Here is a 19,809-nt window from a genome sequence, read left to right on the forward strand (position 1 = left end):
GAGATAGAGATCGCAAAGTTACAACATTCGAAATAATCCATCATTCGATCAAGTTCGATAGTTCAACGTTCGGGACTGACAGTATTAAAATCGTTGCGAATCAATCACGCAAAATTAATTTGGCGCGTGACGTTCCTCGTCCGTAGCGTCTCTTTGAATTAAGGTATCGGGCTTTGCAACCCCGAAGATTCTCTCGTAAGGAATCGCGCTGTGGACGAAACATTTAGTAAAAAAAACCTTCCCTTAGAGCATTTTGTTGTGTTTGTAATTAATGAAAGGCGATTTAATCTAATCATAATGGTTTAATAATACAAACATGGGAAAGAAATGTGATACAGTTTTGACATAAACAGAAGAATATTCGTAACACCGGGAAACATCGCGGTAACCGGGTTTAAAATAGTTACATAGTGTGGCGCTGCTGTTTGGCCAGGGACGCCAAATACAAACTCCAAGTTTGCATATCCAACACATTTAAAAGTATGAACAACAAGATTGTATTTGAAAATGCTATCGCTAATATTATTGGAATACCTTCTCATAATGTTGTCATTATAATTGAACTTGTCGATAAAATGATGAAAGGAGTCTATTGCAATTGTGGAACAACATTCTCCAATCAACATTTAATGCCAAGCAACCTGGTTTGCCTTACTAGGCTGACATACAAACTGCCACGAATAAAGAATGGAAATCCACAGCCTCACCACGTTACCGTCAATTAAAGATGATGTTTATGAGATTAAGATGAAGTTTAAAACTTTCTACCTGCTTCTTTGAAACAGAATTGCATTGGAGTTTCAAGAATAAACATAATATTTCAGTACGTGAAACGGTGCAATGCTCGAGTAACTTTGGAACATTTTATCCCTTGTTGTAGTAAAGTCTAGATTAATTGCAGATAAATTGCACTTTAATATTATGTCTAATTTTATAAAAGATAATTCGAAATATCCCAAGAAATTGCAACTTTGAATACTTGTTGAACAGATTTATCTTTTCCACAAACCGCAACACATAGTTAATAGTCCTGGCCGACCGTTTACTCAAGTATAATTGACGCGACCATAAACAACTAATTAAGAATAAAGAATATTTAGAAAGATCTCCACTCGATTAAACGGTAGGCATACTATACTCTACATTTGTGAAAGCAACACGACGATGATTGATTATCTCGGGCTTCGAACGAACGATAAAGTGTAACAACAAAATTGTTGAGTGAAAAGAGCGTTTTTCTTCAGTTTTTCCTGGTCTGCTGATTAAATAGGCCTCCTCGTGCGCTTGTTACAATGCGGACCCATTTTCAGACATGAAAACCACACTTCTCGCGAATCCAATCCGCAGCGGTACTTGATTACCTTTCATTATGAAATCTCAGCGAAATGAGTGAATCGACCTAACGGATTTTATCCACGGCGAAATTGTTACGGTTGCAAAAAGTATTGCTAACGCGTTTCGAGCGTGTACGCGTAAAATAACGCTGAATAATCTCTGCGCGTATTAAAACGATCCGAATAAAGCGAACGAACTTGCATAGAATGCAGATTACAGGCAAAGGAAGTATCTATTTTGCGAGGCGCCTTATTATAAATGCACCGACAAGTTTTTACGAAGAAGGCTTGCCTGGAATTTCACCTTTTACCTCGATGACTGAAGCGATTCAAGTGCAGTCTGCAATACACGAAGGGAACTCATCCGGTCCGCGTTGTTTATTATACGTTTACAAATCCACAGAGATGGGAAATCTGACGTCTACAGGCTGCACGCATCCTTTCGAAGGGGTTTTTCTTAGCACATCTGAGCCGATAACATAAAGGTTACAATAACGACAGAAAAAATTTAATAATTTTCTTATCGATTGCGGAAAATATGTTGACAGCATTGAAAGTTCGTAATTAAGTGTATTCTTAACAATAAAGCGACATAATTAATACGCAGTTTGATACCCTTTATTTCTTATTACCTCTTCAAGTTTTCTAGGCATACTTTCAAACAATTTGTTTATAATATTTTCGTCAATACTATTCCAAGCACTCGGTATAGCTTGTTTAAAAACTGATTTGTTATTCCGAAATTTCTCGCTTACACTTCGATCTAAGTGATCCTACAGATATTCAATTAAATTCAAACGGGGACTTCGAGGAGTCAAAATCCCTACAATCACTATCGTGATACAAAGATATCTCGAGATACTCGTGTGGAACTTTTACATCTTTCGATATTCGTATTTCATTTTCTCCCACAGATCAAAGCTATATTACACCGTTCGGGATTTTTCGGTCGTGTTTCTTTAATGACTCCAGTAATTCAAAGGTTAAAGAATAACTGTTAAAAATAATGTAGGGGAGGAACTCTTTACAATTTGGAAGAGGATAGGTGTAAAAATAAAAACCAGTGGATTCTTTCTTATACGGCTGATGTCTGTGTTCCAATCATAACTGTCCCTCGCCTCGCCGTTTGGTCGTATTTACTTGTGGCAAAACAATAGCGCGGGGGGGGGCCCGCGGCAAGGAGAGTTCGGGAATATTCCCGAACTTAGTATATGTTACATTCTTAGGTTATATATATATACACTGAAACTACATCCTATCATTTTTAAGTAATTTATTACGTTTTATTTTATTTATTGTAAGCGTATAACGTGTATAGGTGTATATATATATATATATTGTAATATATTATTGTAAGCATATAACGTGTATAGGTGTATATATATATGTATATAATAAATAAAATAAAATGTAATAAATTACTTAAAAATGATAGGATGTAGTTTCAGTGGCACAATGTACACTGGTTTATAGCGAACTAAACACAATGATAACAATAATATTTTTAAATATTTGCAGTAATACTGTCACAGTCGGAGTGACAAGGGTTAATATTAGGTGGAATATTGGTTATTGGGGTTAGAAAATAATTATCACTCAGTTATTCCCTTTTATAAGGCACTCTTTATTACGAGCAGAGAGTGAAGAGCTGCGATGTTGATTGAATATTTCTGAGTATTTATAACTGAGTATTTCGACGTCAGTGGAGAAATGCAACGAAAACTATCGGTGCCCTTTTGTCTCAGAAAAAGGTCTGCCGACTTTCTCTTTCAGCTCATAAACTAACTCCAAGAGACCTTTTCCGGTGTTGGTTCATTTTTGACCGTCGGGGTCTTACATCAGACTTCGAGTCGCCAAGGGCCCGAAGTATCCAACATGGAAGACCCGCAAGTCTGTGAACCGGACTCTCGAACCTGACCCAGAGGATTCATCCCTTCCGCAGACGTATTCGGAGCGACCAAGAAGGTCCAGCACAGGCCACTCGTTCGACCTAGGTCGTAGCTTGACCTACAGTCTGAGAGGCTCCTCTTCAGGCGTCGGCGTCGCAGAACCTACCTCGATAGACGAGATGTAGAAGAGAAGAAGTCTCGACTGGAGAGAGGCGATACTCGCACGTGCACCTTGGGGCATTCACGAGTTGGCAGTCGGCTGTTGAAACCCGCCCGGTGAATGCCTCTCGAGGCTCTCGTACGCGCGTTTTTGCCCACCTCCCGATACACCCAAGGGGTTCGTGTTCACGCAGGAATTTCGCAGCTTAGGGCCGTATCGTCGCCAGGAAATTCAGTCGCGCGAGTGTCGTCGTGCCGGCTCTTCGTCGACGACAAACCAACGACCCCTGAGCGTTCACGCGTGATGGAGACTTTAAGGAAAGTGAAATATGGGACGTTCCTGCTATATTTCCCGTGAATCTACTCGCCATTCGGAGGAAGAAATCAACGAAAACGTTAATCGAAGCCTCTAAGAATACATGGAGCAGTTTGAATAGCTTCGACGGTTCGGTGTTGTGTTTCCATTTAGCTTTCCGCGGTCTGTGTCGGTTGCGTCCTCGGTGTAAACACTACAGGAACGCGGCATCGTGTTATTACTGTTTCAAGACTGCGATTCGTTCGATTTCTTTTCGGAAACTGTGGAATTTGTGACTTTTCTTGGCTCGAGTGAAAATCCGAGAGATTGTGCAACGAATAACAGTTCCCTCCTTATGAAAGGCGCAAGAAGCCGTCTAGCACAAACGGGAGAAAAATGCTCTTGAAGTAGACGAGCTCGTGATGCGGCCTAATAACGGTTTCATGAATTTTTCACGTGTCAGTGGATCACTGGGTTCTTCAGCCGTGCCGTCTGGTTCATTTTTTTTTTCTCTCGACAGTTCGCACGCGAGCTGTTCCAAGGCACCCAAGCACCTAGTTTCGGCTCCAAACGGCTCGATTGGATTTATTTAGCGACGACGTTCGATCGCTTGACGCAGAAATCGGAGGGACGAGATACATTCAACACAATCCGGTAGTTTGTTTGCAAAAACCTCTCGCGAAAGCTCCAACGCGATGAAACAGACGCGAACGCATGCGACAGGATGCGCACGGGAGCGTTTCGAAGGGGCCCGTTCTTTTCCATTCGAGTGCGCGGTCGAGTGTGGGAATTTCGAGGCTGCGGCGACTGTGACACCTAACTCCAAACGGCACGAGAAACGAGACACTAATGACATCATGCGAAACACCGCAAGGGCAACCGCTGCAACCGAGAATCCCCTGACGAAATCCTAATCACCGTGGATATTTCGATCGAAGGAAAATCGAGAAACGCTTCTTCGTCTAACAGTTGAAAATAAACGATGCGCAGGGAGAGCCAAGGACGATAAAACAGTCTAGGATGAAAACATTAAGGATAATAGATGAATTTACGTATCGCGATTACTTAACTCTTTACTCTTAATTTTTACTGGGCCATTGGACTTTGACGAGAAAGGATTTAACTCTCTCGTGTTGCGTTGCGTTCGAGGAAGTGCCGGCACGCAGCTATTTTATAAACGCTCCTTCCGTCGAGACGTCGCCCGTAATTACGCAAGTCTGCGAGCACAATCGCTGAGGGCAACGACAATGCCGTGGATACCACGATATCGGTAAGACATCGCGCAAGAAAAATTGCTCATTGTCTGAGGAATGTGGGCGTATCGGTTGCGATATCTATCCGATAAACAGACGGAACGTGCAAAGAAGAAGGAATTATGCGAACGCTGCTCGGGATGCGAATTATGAATTGGGCTTTTGTCGTTTCAGCGAATCGAAAGCCGTGAAACATTTGTGAACGCGTGATTGGAAACGAACGTTTTCGAAAAATTACTTGTCCGTTGTTACGTTGATTACGGTTAAAAACGATAGAGATTCTATTAATTGACGTTTGAGTGTTACTTTATACGCATAGGTGACTTTGATCGGAGGACCATAACGTGACAGAATCGCGCGGATTAAAGTGTTAAAAGCCTCTTAAGATTCATGTTCGAAGATAATCGTGAGTGGAATTGCATTCAAGACTCAACATTTGCGACTTGATTTTGAGTGGTAACGCGAAATATACAAAAGTGAAAAAGGAACAGGCAAAATGGGGAACACCAGGTCGCAGCCTTGCCGACGAAGTAAGTCGCTGTATCTGTTGTACCTTATCCATAGAACTTGGAGCATCGTGGCCGACCATCGATGGGATCACGATCGTTCCTACGATACCGACCGAGAGACTAACATATCGTCGAGATGCAGCGGTTGCAACGCGTGTGGTTATCGACAGGACAGCCTTACTTTCGACAGGTAACGTATATTATTTTGGCTTGGACTACTTTGCTAGATTAATTTATAATTATTGGTTGTTGAGGCACAACAGGCAAGATATTTGTAGAACAATTCAAAAGTTCTTATTCTGAACCTATACCACGGAATATGAGTCTCGTCTTCGGAATAGATCTGTTACCTTATGGAAATTAGTGTCGCGGATTCCAGCGCTTTTAGCGGTGGGAATTAAAACTAAGCGCGCTGAAAGTTCAAGTAGACTCGGTTTTTATGCATTATGGTGTACAGTAATACAAAAACTACACATAAAGCATGTTGAATATATTCTACAATGAATATAGTAATATTATTATTTCATCTTACATAAGTGCTCATACCTTTGGTTATGATTAGCATGTATTTAGTATACTAACATCGATAGTATCATAAATGCATAAAATCCGCAGTCTACTTACAAGCTATCTATCGAGATCTCTCTCTGACTTTTACGAGTAATATAAGTAGAAGTTTTTAAAGTTGGAAGAATGAATAAAACATAGCCAACGTAACAAAAAAGATTGCAGCTAAATTGTTGATACTATTTGTTATGTAGCTAATAACATTAGCGTATCCCCACCGGTCATACGATAAGCAATTGCATACTAAATAATGGCCAGATCTCATCGCTTTAAAATTATTGGGACGTATTAGCATACATATCAGCCACCCACAACTTACACAATTATCTTTTATCTATATTTTCCTAAACTTAATACATGACCGAAAAATGCTTGAATCGCTATTGAATGCTTGAATCGCAATTGCAAGAACTAATAAAAAAGAAGATGTTCGAAAGCATTTTTCTTGTAAAGGCTAACCAGGCCACAAGTTAATTCAGTACGAAGCGTAATTTTCTGCGAGAATTAAATGGAAATGTGCAATAGCGAATACGAACTCTACCTACTTTGATACTAATTATTCCTACCGAACGCACATACTTAAACATAAACAGCCTTTCTACATAATGAATAATGTACATACAATACATTTACATAATTCCTTTTACATGTTTCGAAAATTGTTATTAATGCAGGCAACAGTATAAGCTTGGTAGAGTTGCATTTTCTTTGCGTGGAATATATAAACAACAAAATAAAAAAAAAAAAATCAGCTTTGTATTCGTAGTCATGAAAAAAGTGTCGCTGCCTCCAGCTGTCTCCCGTACTATGTACATGCTTGTCGGTGATACAGATGATATCAACTACTGATAACAACACTACACTTCTTTACCGATCATCGATGAATGTCTACTTATGTACAGTCTTGACGATAAGAAATTCTCCTCTGTACACGCACTTACTAACGATAAGGGAAGCGGTATATTCGTATCCAGTGAATAGAAATCTGCAATGTCAAGTACAAATTTACAAATACTATATGTTTTGAATATATCTGAGAATAAAGGGTTTAGAATACAGCGCTGCATTAGAATTAAAGAAAATATATTGCAATCAAAGTGTCAAGTTGTACTCCAGTCTTTTTTCAAATTTGTATGATAGGTATTATTCTAACACATTGTTGACCGGTCACGAGTTAACTCGTGTTTTCATGCCCAAAAGTTGTTGACCAACCACGAGTAAACTCGTGTTTGCACTTGAATTATCTATTTCAATTTATGAAACCCAGGGCGATATAGAATATCGCAAAAGCTTTGCTGATCATGTTTAGTCCTGTCGGTTTTTGATTCTCTCTTAGTAATAGAATATACTTTTCTCGGTATTTAGGTTTATATCACTCACAATCAGTAGTTCAGTAGTACAAAAATTTCAATCATGACGGATAATGAGAGTGAAGAAAGTTTTAACGAATTATACGCGGATGCTTTATCTGATTGTCCGAGTGATTCAGAAATAAATTGTAGTGATTCGGAAAGTGATAGTTTATCGGAAGACAGTTATGATTCTGATATTAGACCATCAAAACGGCAAAAAAGAAATGTAGAATCTGACAGTGAAAGTGATTTTGAAGAAGAGTGGAATGAAAATTATATTACACCTATTTTGGAGAATTATTCAAACAATTCAGGTGTAACTGTTGAATTTAGTGATGCACCGAGCATCAGTGAAGTAACGGATATTCTATTTGATAACAGCTTTTTTGAGTTAGTTGTATCTCAAACCAATTTATACCACTGCCAAATGAAACAATTTCATAAAAAGTCTGCTAAAACTTTAGCATGGATAGAAGTTATCACTAGCGATATGAAGAAGTTTCTTGGGTTATTGATATTGATGGGACAAACTAACAAAACACATTGGAGAGATTACTGGTCAACGGACCCTTTGGTTGAAGCACCAATTTTCCCTAAAGTTATGAGCAGAATGAGGTTTGAACAAATTCTTAAATATTTTCATCTCAATGATAATGGAGAAAATACATCTAGTGTAGACAGGCTTTGCAAAATTAGACCTTTATTGGATTACATTATTCCAAAATTTCAATCTCTGTATATACCTAAACAAGAGTTATTTCTTGATGAAGCAGTGATACCATGGAGAGGATGTATCAGCTTCCGAATATATAATCCGGCAAAGATCACGAAATATGGGATTTTAATGAGAATGCTTTGTGAAAGTGAGTCTGGGTACATTTGCAACTTTGAAATCTATTCAGGTGAAAGAAAAAAGCTACAAGAAACTATATTATCAATCTTAAACCCGTATCTTGATTATTGGGATCATGTATATCAAGATAATTATTATAATAGCGTTTCTACAGCTGGTATGTTATTAGAAAAGAAAACACTTGTCTGTGGTACCATACGAGAGAATCGTGGCTTGCCAAAAATACTAATAGAAAAGTCCAAGAATCTCCAAAGAGGGGAAATGACTTTTGTACAGAAAGGGCCCATTCTTCTTATCACATGGAAAGATAAAAGATTAGTGCGCATGATATCAACTATTCATGATGCATCTATGAAATCAACTGGAAAGAAAAAACGAAACTCTATGAATGATATGGTTAAACCTACGTGCATAGTACAATACAATAAACACATGAAAGGAGACGATCGTGCGGACCAGTATTTGGCAAACAGCAGTATTTTTAGAAAAAGTATAAAGTGGTATAAAAAGACAGCATTCTTTTTGATCAATTGTATTTTGTTCAACGCATTTAAAATTTACTGCAACAAGTCACAAAATAAAATAAGATATAAAAAATTTCTCCTAGAAGTAGCTAGGGAATGGATAGCTATAGATTCAAATGAATGCAGCACAGTGGCTGGCACTTCTCATATTTCTAAAAGGACTCCTTGTAATGATTCACCTTTCAGGCTTTCAGGAAAACTACAAGACCACGTATTAGAAAAAATAGTTACTGGCACAAAAAAAAATCCTACTAGAGTGTGTAGAGTTTGTTCCTCAAAAGGAAAGCGTAGCGAAACGAGATATATGTGTAAAACATGTTGTGTTCCATTACACGTAAGTGATTGCTACACAGCTTATCATACCAAAAAAATGTTATAGTTATGTAAGATATGTGTATGTAAAATATTTAATTTCACATTCAATTACGAAGTCGCTTCTGCGTAAAATTTGCGGTCAAAAATGTTCTTCGTTAAAGACATTAGGCAATAGCACAAGCTACATTAGGTAATAGCTCATATCATTTTTATTCACGAATTATAAATAAAAAAATATTGAATTTTACAGAAGTCTTGTAAGTCTCGTAATGTAAGATTTCCTGACGATCTACATTGTAGATTCTACAATATCGGAACTAACATTTGTTGTAAAAGAGGAACATTTTTCTCAAATTCTCCAAGAATTTGTAAAATTTGAAATTGATTCATTCTCTGAACCATAGATGTCGCCACATTCCCTAGCCGTGTCCAGCGCCTTGTGGCTACGTTCTGTACTTACTAAACTTACTTACAAAAAACGAAGAGTAATTTAAAAAACAGTTAACTTCTAAAATAATACCCGGTATAATTTATTTATTAATTATTTATCAATAATTCTTTCCGAATATAAATTAGATGGGATTATAAGATGGAAGAATTTCAGTAAATCGTTCATGATAGTATTCATCGATAGTGATCTACTAAAAATAATTTACTAATGTACGTATCTATCTTTCCATAAATTCCCTTCACGATTATTTTTCGTCTCGTTAAGTAAACATTATCGAATGAAATGAGCTCGATTTAAATGAATCAGGAGTAACTAAGTTCGAGAATAAAGTGGATTAAAACTGACTATGACTAATTATAGTTTCTTAGACTTACATGTATACGAAATAAAATAGATTAAAACGGTGATCTCCGTAGCAACATCGTAACCGTGCAATAACCGTTGCAGTCGTTTCGCGTCATTGGCGAGGACTGAATATTCCAACGGCTAGTTTTACCACTCGATGTCCGTTCCGTGCTCATTCTACATGCATACGGCAAGAAAACGGTCGATTATCGACCACGAGCTCCTCGGGTTTGTCTTTTCTGCCCCTCTACGTGACGCATCACAGTATAAACTGAAACCTGGCTTACATTATGAGCAGGTGGAGGCGCCGGTGTCAGTAAACCTCCGGTCGTCTTGAGGAGCGGATCGCCTCGACGTATGTTTGTCCTTTCTCTCGTCAGGTTTCAGTGTTGCGGCAACTGTGACAGTTCGGCTCCTTTTCGAAAATGATTGTCGATTCCAAATCTCGTGTCAGTTCGTGAACGAATTCAATTTCGTGTGTTCCTCGAACCATGCGCCAGTGCAATTGAACGTGGAACACGTGTGACTCAGAAGGGAATACAGGTAACACTAATGTCACCGATGCTTTGCTCTCTTTCTTTTCTCTCGTTTCCATCGATATCTCGTAACATCAAAATATTAACGACAAAGTGTCCGGTAGTAAATAAGCAAAATCAGTACTTGAGCCATCATTAGTCAAAGAATCTATTAGGATATCTTTCTTGCAACTGTAAGCTGTATTAGGATTCAGGAAGCGTTATAAGATAAAAGCATCTCCCGATATTGCATTCTTAAATTCAACCAAACCCATGGAACATATTTATAGACGCGAATGACTTTTCGAAATTAAGGTTAGTTTTCAATTTGTTTAATTTTATAAAAACGTATTTTAAACTTACCAAATTAATTTTGGTAAATTTCATGATGCGAGTAGGTTATGTCTGATCTTATCTAATTTTCGCTATTAATCTGTTGTTGTCAGTCGGGCAGTTTCATCTTCCTCGTATAGTACACTCGACAAAGTTGACAGGTTACTGAAGAGTACCCTCGAAACGTAAATTGTTAATTATCTGTTAACGTGGTTGTTTTGTTTACATTATTCAAAAATTGGAATACTATTCCAAATAATATTCGGACAAATTTGAAGAAAAGTTCAGGTTTGATGCATCGACCAAGATCTATTTCAAATTCGAATCTCTAATCAATCTCACCAATTCGTGTATGCGAACAGAAATTGTCAACATTTTATTCGAATAATAGCTGACGAATAAAATCGACGTAAAGTAAATACTCAACAGCTACATTTTTCATTAATTATTATGAAATGTTTCATTCCATAATTTGAATTTGAATTTTTATTGGCCGAGTAACGTGTAAATAATTGTGTCCTTTTTGGTTAGTCGAAATTTGTATCGAGATAAGAATTTTACTCATCCCTGTACTTGAGTGTATCTACGCGGACATGGAACTTTTACTGTCTTAAGGTGGTATCCTGAATTAGGAGGTTTAATAAAAGCGGTTTTTTCGTGAATTTTTTTAGGATTGAAAGAAATAATTAATACTATCGAATTTTTTATTCTATTTTCATACATATCTGAGTAGTCTTTACAAATTTTTTCAACAAGAAATATTCAAATTGAGACGACTGTGACGTACATTTGTAGAGCACCTCACAATTAAAACCTCCCATCGGCGGGAAAGATGCAGGACGTAATTTTGCTTTGACACAAAAGAACCAAAAGAAATTTTCATTATCATACATTTTACTTCTATGTGAACTAAAAAAATTCATACGAAAAAAATTTCAAACAACTTTTTTATCAAGTTAAAGTGATTTTTTTCACCCAAAGAACTCGTTCTTTTTTTTGAAACTTGCAGTAATTTCACATTTCACCATGTTTACGGGTTTTTCTTGGTTCACATAGAAGAAAAATGTATCCAAATGAAAATTTCTTTTGGCTTTTTTTTGTCAAACCAAAATTACGACCTGCATCTTTCCCGCCGATAGGAGGTTTTAATTGCGAGCTGCTCTACAATTGTGCGTCACAGTCGACTCAATTTGAATATTTCTTGTTGAAAAAATTTGTACAGACTACCCAAATATGTATGAAAATAGGATAAAAAGTTCGATAGAATTAATTATTTTTGTCCATCCTAAAAAAATTCGCGAAAAACCGCTTCTTTTTAGACCTCATAATTCAGGATACCCCCTTGACATAAATCTGTGAAGAACGAAAGTTGAAATAGTTTTAAAACTGCGCTTTTTGTTCATGCAGCAATGCGTTAGAATAGTGACGTAGACATTGGAAACACGTGTTATCAGAGATGTTATCATCTACCCAAACAAACAGTTAGCGGAATGTTTACCGAGAACACAGAAAATTTTTAGCGACGACACGCGAGTGGATATAGCTGTAATCAGTTATTGACATAAGGATTAAGTAACATGTATTAGAATGATTCATGGTCTTAGGTCTTTTAGGTCATTTAGGTCTTAATAAAGGCCGTTGCTTATGTTAATATTGATATTGAAAGAGAATACCAGTTGTAAATCGTACGTTCTCATGTTTGTTTGTTATAAAATTTTGTATTTCTTCACTTGCTCTCTATAAGCGTAATGGTTTCTAACCCTATCGATTGGTTTCTTTTTACATCGTTTACCAAATAAATAATTAACAGCTACCATTTAGAAATAATATATTAATATATTGTTATTGGAATAATATTCCAATATTAATCTATTTCATTAATCTATGTTTATGTAATAATTTATGTTTCTACGTCTATTGTTGTATTACCTACTCTACGCTTAATAACGCATGATTTACTAAATTAATACTTCTAATATCTAAACAATATTATTCCATCTTTTCACTAAAACAGTCAAGGGATTTGATCAAATCACTTACTTTCTTTAGGGAAATGACCTCACGGAGTTGTTATTTTAACATCTCCCGTGAATTGATCATCAACCTTTGGGACTTGATCAAATCTCTATTTTTATCATTTCCCTGCGACATATGCACGCGTGCCGTGCATCGTTTCTGTTAATAAACACCCTCTAAAACGCGCGCACATTGCACGGTGCCGCAAAAAAAACACCGCGATCGTTACTTTTACGCCAATTACGACAATTATAGAACGGCGGACGTTTTAATGCAAAATCAGTCGGCACGTTCTCTCGCGTACGATCGCGCCGCGTTTATTATTCCTACGGCTGGTTGCGTACATGCACGACCGTAGAGCACGACGGCGCAGGAGCCATTGTTCTTCGAATGAAAACCCTCGGCGACGCGAAACGAGTTCGAAAAACAAGCCGTGGAATCGGGACTATTATTCTTCCACGACCTGTCCGCGGCGAATAATAATTATGAAATGTTCCGTGAGACAAAGAAACCGCGGTGAAAAGACGGAGTCGCGTTACCGGGGTTTTACAATACACCTGAACACACCGCTTCCTGTGTGGATTTCGATCAACACTCTCGCGACATCTTCGGCTGATCGATAGTCAGGGGAGCACTCTGTCTTTTCTCAGTCAAAATATGGATTTCTTTAATCTTCTTCTTGCTCAGGGTCTTTAAAATATTTCTACAAAATGATATATTAAACGTATGCCAAGACTATGGCAAGATATACTAGTCATAAAGTGGTAGAAGAAAAATACAAAGACAGAGTAAAATTGGAGTTTTTGTACCTTTACTCAATTGTTCCTAGTTCCGGTATTTATCCATAGATTTTCTTCAACAAAAACTTGTTTTCTACGAAAAAGGCAAAATTATTTCTAATCGTATTTCTCATCGAAATGAATTAAATAAACATTTCCTATATAAATAAGAGGAAAATACAAAAAACAGAGTAAAATTGGAGTTTTTGTACCTTTACTCAATTGTTCCTAGTTCCGGTATTTATCCATAGATTTTCTTCAACAAAAGCTTGTTTTCTACGAAAAAGTGCGATCTATACGTAGACAAAAAGAAATTGGATATAATTTGAAAATTTCTATTTTTCCATGGCGATGGAAGAAATATTCGTGTTCTATTTTAACCGAAAAAATCAAAGTTTCTCATATATATTGGCTCGTAACGCTTAAACTATTGAACCGATTGGAAAATAATGTGAAAAGCAATTGTTTGAAATTCGATTACCTTTAAAATGGCATCTTGCACGACCCAATCGGACGTTTCTAAATCGAGATATGGCCTAAAATGTGGAGTTACTTCGGAAAAAGATCGACAAAAAATTCAAAAATTCATATAAAAAAAACCTATCCATAGGAAAATGTTTTCTTGCGATTTTCGAGCTTAATAGGCCAAAATACGTAAGAAAAAAATTGTGGCATTGAATGTACATTTTAGCTGTAAACTAGTGTAATTTATCTGTTAAAGTTATAAATTATTTAAATATTGTAAATGGTTGATAAATCAAAACCATAATGACTGTCAACAAATTATTATTATAGAGTCACGTATCTGATAAAATATAGTGAACATGATTATTATTGGCGTTTAATCATTTGGTGCTAAATAAGCTGCTTATAATTTACATCCTTATAGTAAAGCCAACTAACATCCATCGCTTAAACCTTTTAATGCTGGACGACGATATATCGTTGCGTATACGATGGCGTCTTATTGTTCGCATTGGAAGAAAGCTCTATCTCAAAATAAATTTATAAAACGTTATAAACGGTCTAATTTCATTGCAAAAGAATTTTAAAAAATTGTTTCGGCGTTTAACTTTTTGTTATTCTCTATGCAGCGGTGGCGCACACGGCGCTGTATCCAAGTCGAGTGCCGGTCACCGGTGACCCCCACAGCAGTCAAAGTGTTAAAAATGATTGAAAATTCTGAAAAAACTGTGTGTGATGATTACTGTTATGTGCAAATACGGTTCGTAGGAGAGAAACTTGTTTCTATGTTTCTCATCGTGTTTTATATTTATATACCTTAAAATACAAATACAATTATATTAATATACCTTGAAATACAATTGACATTACGTTAGTCTTTCTTTCTTCCGTAATACGCTGTATTTCGAATTTGTTAAATATGATTCTTAGTTTGGTTTTCACGAGCTTTTTTTCCAAATCTTAGTAAATTTGTCAAATACGTCCAGTTATCTTCGCATTGGCACCCATTTTTCGCTCGGCGCTAAAAGGGTTAACCCTTTGCGCTCGAAGCATTTTTCTATAGAATCCAATCCGGTCGATTTTTATAATAAATTTCTATGAAACCAAAAACTGTGCTTCGAAGAGAAACATCTACGAACGTTCATGACTCGATGTATTATTACTTCAATTAATAAACAGTTCTATTCTGATGTAAGTGAATTTGAAATTGCACGTTCGCAAAATCACTTTTAAATGACATATGTCGCTCTAGAGGCGCCATCCGAGCGCAAAGGGGTAATAGATGGAGTACCGATATCCACGATATCGAGCATATTCATATATCCTAACATTCAAAACGAAAGTAGTTGGTCCCACGAAGAAAGAAATATCTTTCACAAACTGTACTAACTTATAGCCCGAGTCAATATGACGCGCCACTAACTCTCACGAGTAGTTGATGGTACAACAAAAACAAACCGGTGGACATACGATGTAGCGAATGATATGCGTGTTCCTGTTTCGGACGAGTGAAATCAGCGATAATGGGGAAGACGGTTGGCATTCCACGGTTAAGTAAATCAGCCGTTCGATCCCCATTCTCGACGGACGTAACGGTGCTCGGTTTTCGCGTCCGTAGATTCTTCGTTTCAGCGTAATGATTTTATTACCCGGCGTACGCGCCAATTTACGTAAGTACGCGCGACCGCTTCTTTTTCCCTTGGTTGCGCGCGGTGTAATCCGTTTCTCATGACACGACGGGACCGCTTCGAACGGGGGACTCGTTAAACGTAACTTGTAACTCGGTACCAATTTACGTTGTAGCCGGCGTACTGAGCGATTTAATGCATTCTGATGCTAATAAACCGTTTCCGCGGATGGTACACCGCTCTCCACGTTAATCGGTGGACGTTTGCTAGCCTTCGATTCCGTCAGTCGGCAGTGCAATCGATTAAAAGTGCTGCAAAGATCCAGACAAGCCGACTTAGGACGTAGTAGCTTAGGCGTTAGTTAGATAGTTTTCTATGTAATTTTAGGTAAGAAATTTCTAATCTGCAAAAACATAGGCAGTGGTGAAAGAGAAGAAAATTTATACAATTTAGAAAATATTGCGGAATTCGAACCACTTGTTTGGAATTAAATGGCGCCAATTTCTGTTCTGTTTTATTTAACCCGTTGCCTTAGATCAACAGTTTCAAAACCATTTATATAACAATTTCAATATGTTTAATAACTTTTCAGCATTCAAGCAGGCCCCATTGAACCCGCTATTTTGGTTTTTCGAATGTTACGTCAACTTTTTGGGAATTTGTCCCATTTACATTTATTGACGAAACTAATCCGACGCATCAGACTTATAGTTTTTGTTGAGCCATCGTTAACCCGATTACCATAGTTATGCTAGCAAGGGATGCAAGCCGTTTCACTCTCTGGCTAATGAACGAATGTTAATTGCTCTCTTAATATCGCATCCAATTACAGATAAGCAAACGGGTATATGTAGATTAAAACGGTCTTAGAAAGTGGGAACGATCCAATTTCGTTGAAGGAGATTGCACTGCAATCGAAACATGTTATGAATCTGTGTGTCCCGACACTCTCGACAAACTGGAATAGATGTATGTACTAGAAACACATTAGTACGAAGGACTTCTTTAAATAATAGCAAGAAGAGTTGCTTATAGAATACGTATGGATTCATTATTATTATTATTAAATTTCTTTATCTTCTACATTTAAAGCTATAATATATACATGTATAAATTTCACTAAAATTTAGACAGAATTGTGTCAAGCAAAAGAGACGAGGTACTATAAGTATACTATTATTGAAATCTAATCTTAATTATGGCGCAAATAATTATTTTTTTTCTTAAGTGGAAAATATACCGACTCAAAGATCAATGTCCTTTTTAAGAAAATGTCAATGACTTTGAAATCTCTTTAAAAATAGACCTTGAGAACATGCTAAATGCTCCACCCTGTATAATAAATGAAAAAAACTATTTTGACAAACATTAGAACTCGGAAACTACGTGTAATTCTACTAACACAACTAACGTACTATAATATCTCGGAAACTATTAATTTTAGAATAGATACGCTTCAGCAATTTAGTCAACAATTCTCAAAATCGAAATTTGTCTCGATTAAGATTTAGAGAAAAACTGGTTTTCGTGTTTTTTAGAATTCTTAATGCTACATCCATAAAGAAATAGTATATCCTTTTATCGTTGAGAGGTAGCAGTAGACGAGGAGGAAGTAATATTTTGGAAATGTCAAATTATTTTCTTGCGAACTTCCGTTACATTGTAGCGCGATGTGTTAACGAAGATAATTTCAAAAGATAGGAGATTGCGAATCCATATAAGGAAGTACGATATTGCCGTGTTATCCATTAACTCGGTGGCGAAGTGTTTGAAATTGATAAAAGTCGCCCGCGGGATACTTTCGATACTAATTAGTCGGCGTGAAATACGTTCTAAACACGTTTGATAGCATACGCGTTTCCAGAAAAATTGTGAACGATGTTTCGGATCGGCGTTATGCGGCAAACTTTAATCACGGCAACCAAACAAGTTCCATTAGAAACAATTATACGGAATAACGAATAAAAGAAGGTACGGTTGCTCCTATCACAGCGTTGGATCGTACAACGTAATCGAGATCTATGAATGTAAACTACCGTATTCGCTTTAATGAGCACGCGTCAATTACTTTCATAGTAATCCGGATATGAAGTAACGGTTGTAACGATGATACATTTCTGCAGATGATTCCAAGTTTAATTACAATCAGTTAGCGAGACGCTTGACATTTACTCATAAACATATCCAATCGAGCAAATTACGTTAGTTAAATTGAAATGAGACTAATGAACGTTGACTTTACATTTTTAAGTTACTGTAACGCGTAAGTATTTCATCAAGGAGAAATGTTGTCGGACATAGATTTTACTCTGCAACGCAATCATTTCAAATAAGGTGCTGTCTTTCAATCGTCACAATTTTTATCAGTGTGCCTGATTTGTTCACGAATATTCGAGACGAGTCTCGAACTTGACCCGTAGAACAAAAAAAGGAATTAAAGTTTCGTAAAGCTATTCAAAACACACACACGTTTCGTAAAGCTATTCAAAACACACACACGTTTCGTAAAGCTATTCAAAACACACACACGGATTTATTCACAAAAAGTAAGTTCTCTGCAAGGATAGCGATGATTGGTTTCGAAGTTTAAACTCGTCTTTTTAGTTTCATCTTTTTCTTTTTGTTACATTTTATTCATTATTTTTGGAGACGAACAAAATATCAGTTAGTTGATCACGTGTTCGATACATTTGCCCTTTCATTTGACGACCACAAGATTCAATTAAGAAATTTTCCTCTTTACCCATATGGATAACCTCCATCTTTTTAGCCACGTAAACCATATAATTTTCATATATTTATTGTAATCTTACAAGATGTACGAATTTACAAATTTTTAAGCTTTTTTCACGTGTTCATTACAAGATTGCAAAACATAGATTTACCAATTTATTTTATATTATTTTGACATTAAAAAAGGTACGCGTTATGCGTGTCCATTTCTTATATGTATATAAGTTTATAGATAATTACACACGTATAATAATTACATATAAGTGTGTAAGAGACGAGATGAAGTTAATAATGTTCTTACAAAAACTAACCTCGATTCTAAAATCTAATATCATATTATATGAAACTCGCATTGCTCGTCGAAGCAGTTGTGTAGATATTTCTCGAATACCGAGCAAAATTTATGGTTTTCTTGCGCACTACGATAGAAAGTAGTTCAGGGACATCTCGAATTAACTGCTTCTGCTCGTTTAATTCGTCGAGTTTAATGATTCGAAACGTTATCATTCAAACCCCTAACCATTTTCCGTGACGTTTCTCCGTTACGGGCATTGAATTTATTAATTTTTCTACATTCTTCTGACGGAATTTCTTTACACGCTGATTTAATTGCCTCTCGTAATTCATCTTTATTTTGTGGTTGTTTCTTGTGAATTAAATTCATCCATATTCCCCATAAATTTTCAATTGGATTTAGATCTGGACTATTGGCTGGCCACTTCGTACTTCTAATTCTATCATCCATTAAATTATTTTGTACTAATATACGTGGATAGGATTTTCAGACTCGATTTTCTCGAAAACGAAGGGTCAAACGAAAAAATGTTATTCCTTTCTTTTCGACTTATTTTTACATGTAGTATCACCCTCTGCTCGGTTCTACCACCCGTCCTGCCGCACCCTGTATGTTTCCAAGTTTATATTTCGAAACACTTTTTTTCTACGCCACTTTGCCGGCATGTATATAAATACTCGAAAACTTGAAAATTCCAAATATTTGAATACTTGCGAAGTAGCTCGAATATTAAGTTGCGCAAATAGTACCAGTTCTCGTTACGACTTGCTGGCGCTTCATGAATCGCATTAAAGCGATGATTTATCGTTCCTGCGTGAGCACTAGGGTCGTAAATCGATCAGTAGTGATTGAACACGACAATCGAAACGGTTTAACGCCGACGATAAATCGATGCGACAAACAACGAGTAAACCTGGCGCGCGAATAGAGTACTGTAGACTACAGCCCTTAGGTTAACAAATTGTATTCAAAGAGACACTCTTGTTGCCTCCGCATCGTGTTTTCTGTGAAAATATTAGTAACATTAGCAAAGTTTGTTTTAATATTGTATGTTAGATCAATTAGCCTGTTACCGTAGATATTGTAAGATCAGAATATGAAGGTCAGGATGGGCGGTAGGGCGTATTAACCCTTTGCACTCGAGAGGTGACTCTCAGTCATCGTTACGTTTCACGGAGCAAATCTACAATACTCAAAGT

At 36.8% G+C, this 19,809-nt stretch overlaps 1 protein-coding gene and 1 long non-coding RNA gene across 3 annotated transcripts in view; one reads left to right on the forward strand and one right to left on the reverse strand.

The window, feature by feature from the left end:
• The first annotated feature begins 2,982 nt into the window (after positions 1-2,982).
• The window catches only part of LOC128881457 (uncharacterized), an 84,349-nt gene continuing 67,522 nt past the window's right edge, over positions 2,983-19,809 (forward strand). Inside the window, exon 1 of one of the 2 annotated variants that reach the window (XM_054132502.1) lies at positions 2,983-5,629. In XM_054132502.1, coding sequence (XP_053988477.1) covers positions 5,427-5,629 — 203 coding nt within the window. In that variant the 5' untranslated portion in view covers positions 2,983-5,426. Of the gene's footprint in view, positions 5,630-10,237; positions 10,390-19,809 lie in introns of those variants that run through there. The other variant, XM_054132503.1, reaches the window with a different exon arrangement.
• On the reverse strand, positions 5,658-10,048 carry LOC128881462 (uncharacterized). The gene is made up of 2 exons (XR_008458077.1): positions 9,876-10,048; positions 5,658-6,991 (listed from the first exon to the last, which is right to left on the reverse strand). It is a non-coding gene; the product is annotated as an uncharacterized LOC128881462 (long non-coding RNA).

The sequence above is a fragment of the Hylaeus volcanicus genome, chromosome 8 (genome assembly GCF_026283585.1).
Source record: "Hylaeus volcanicus isolate JK05 chromosome 8, UHH_iyHylVolc1.0_haploid, whole genome shotgun sequence".
NCBI classification, from domain to species: domain Eukaryota; kingdom Metazoa; phylum Arthropoda; class Insecta; order Hymenoptera; family Colletidae; genus Hylaeus; species Hylaeus volcanicus.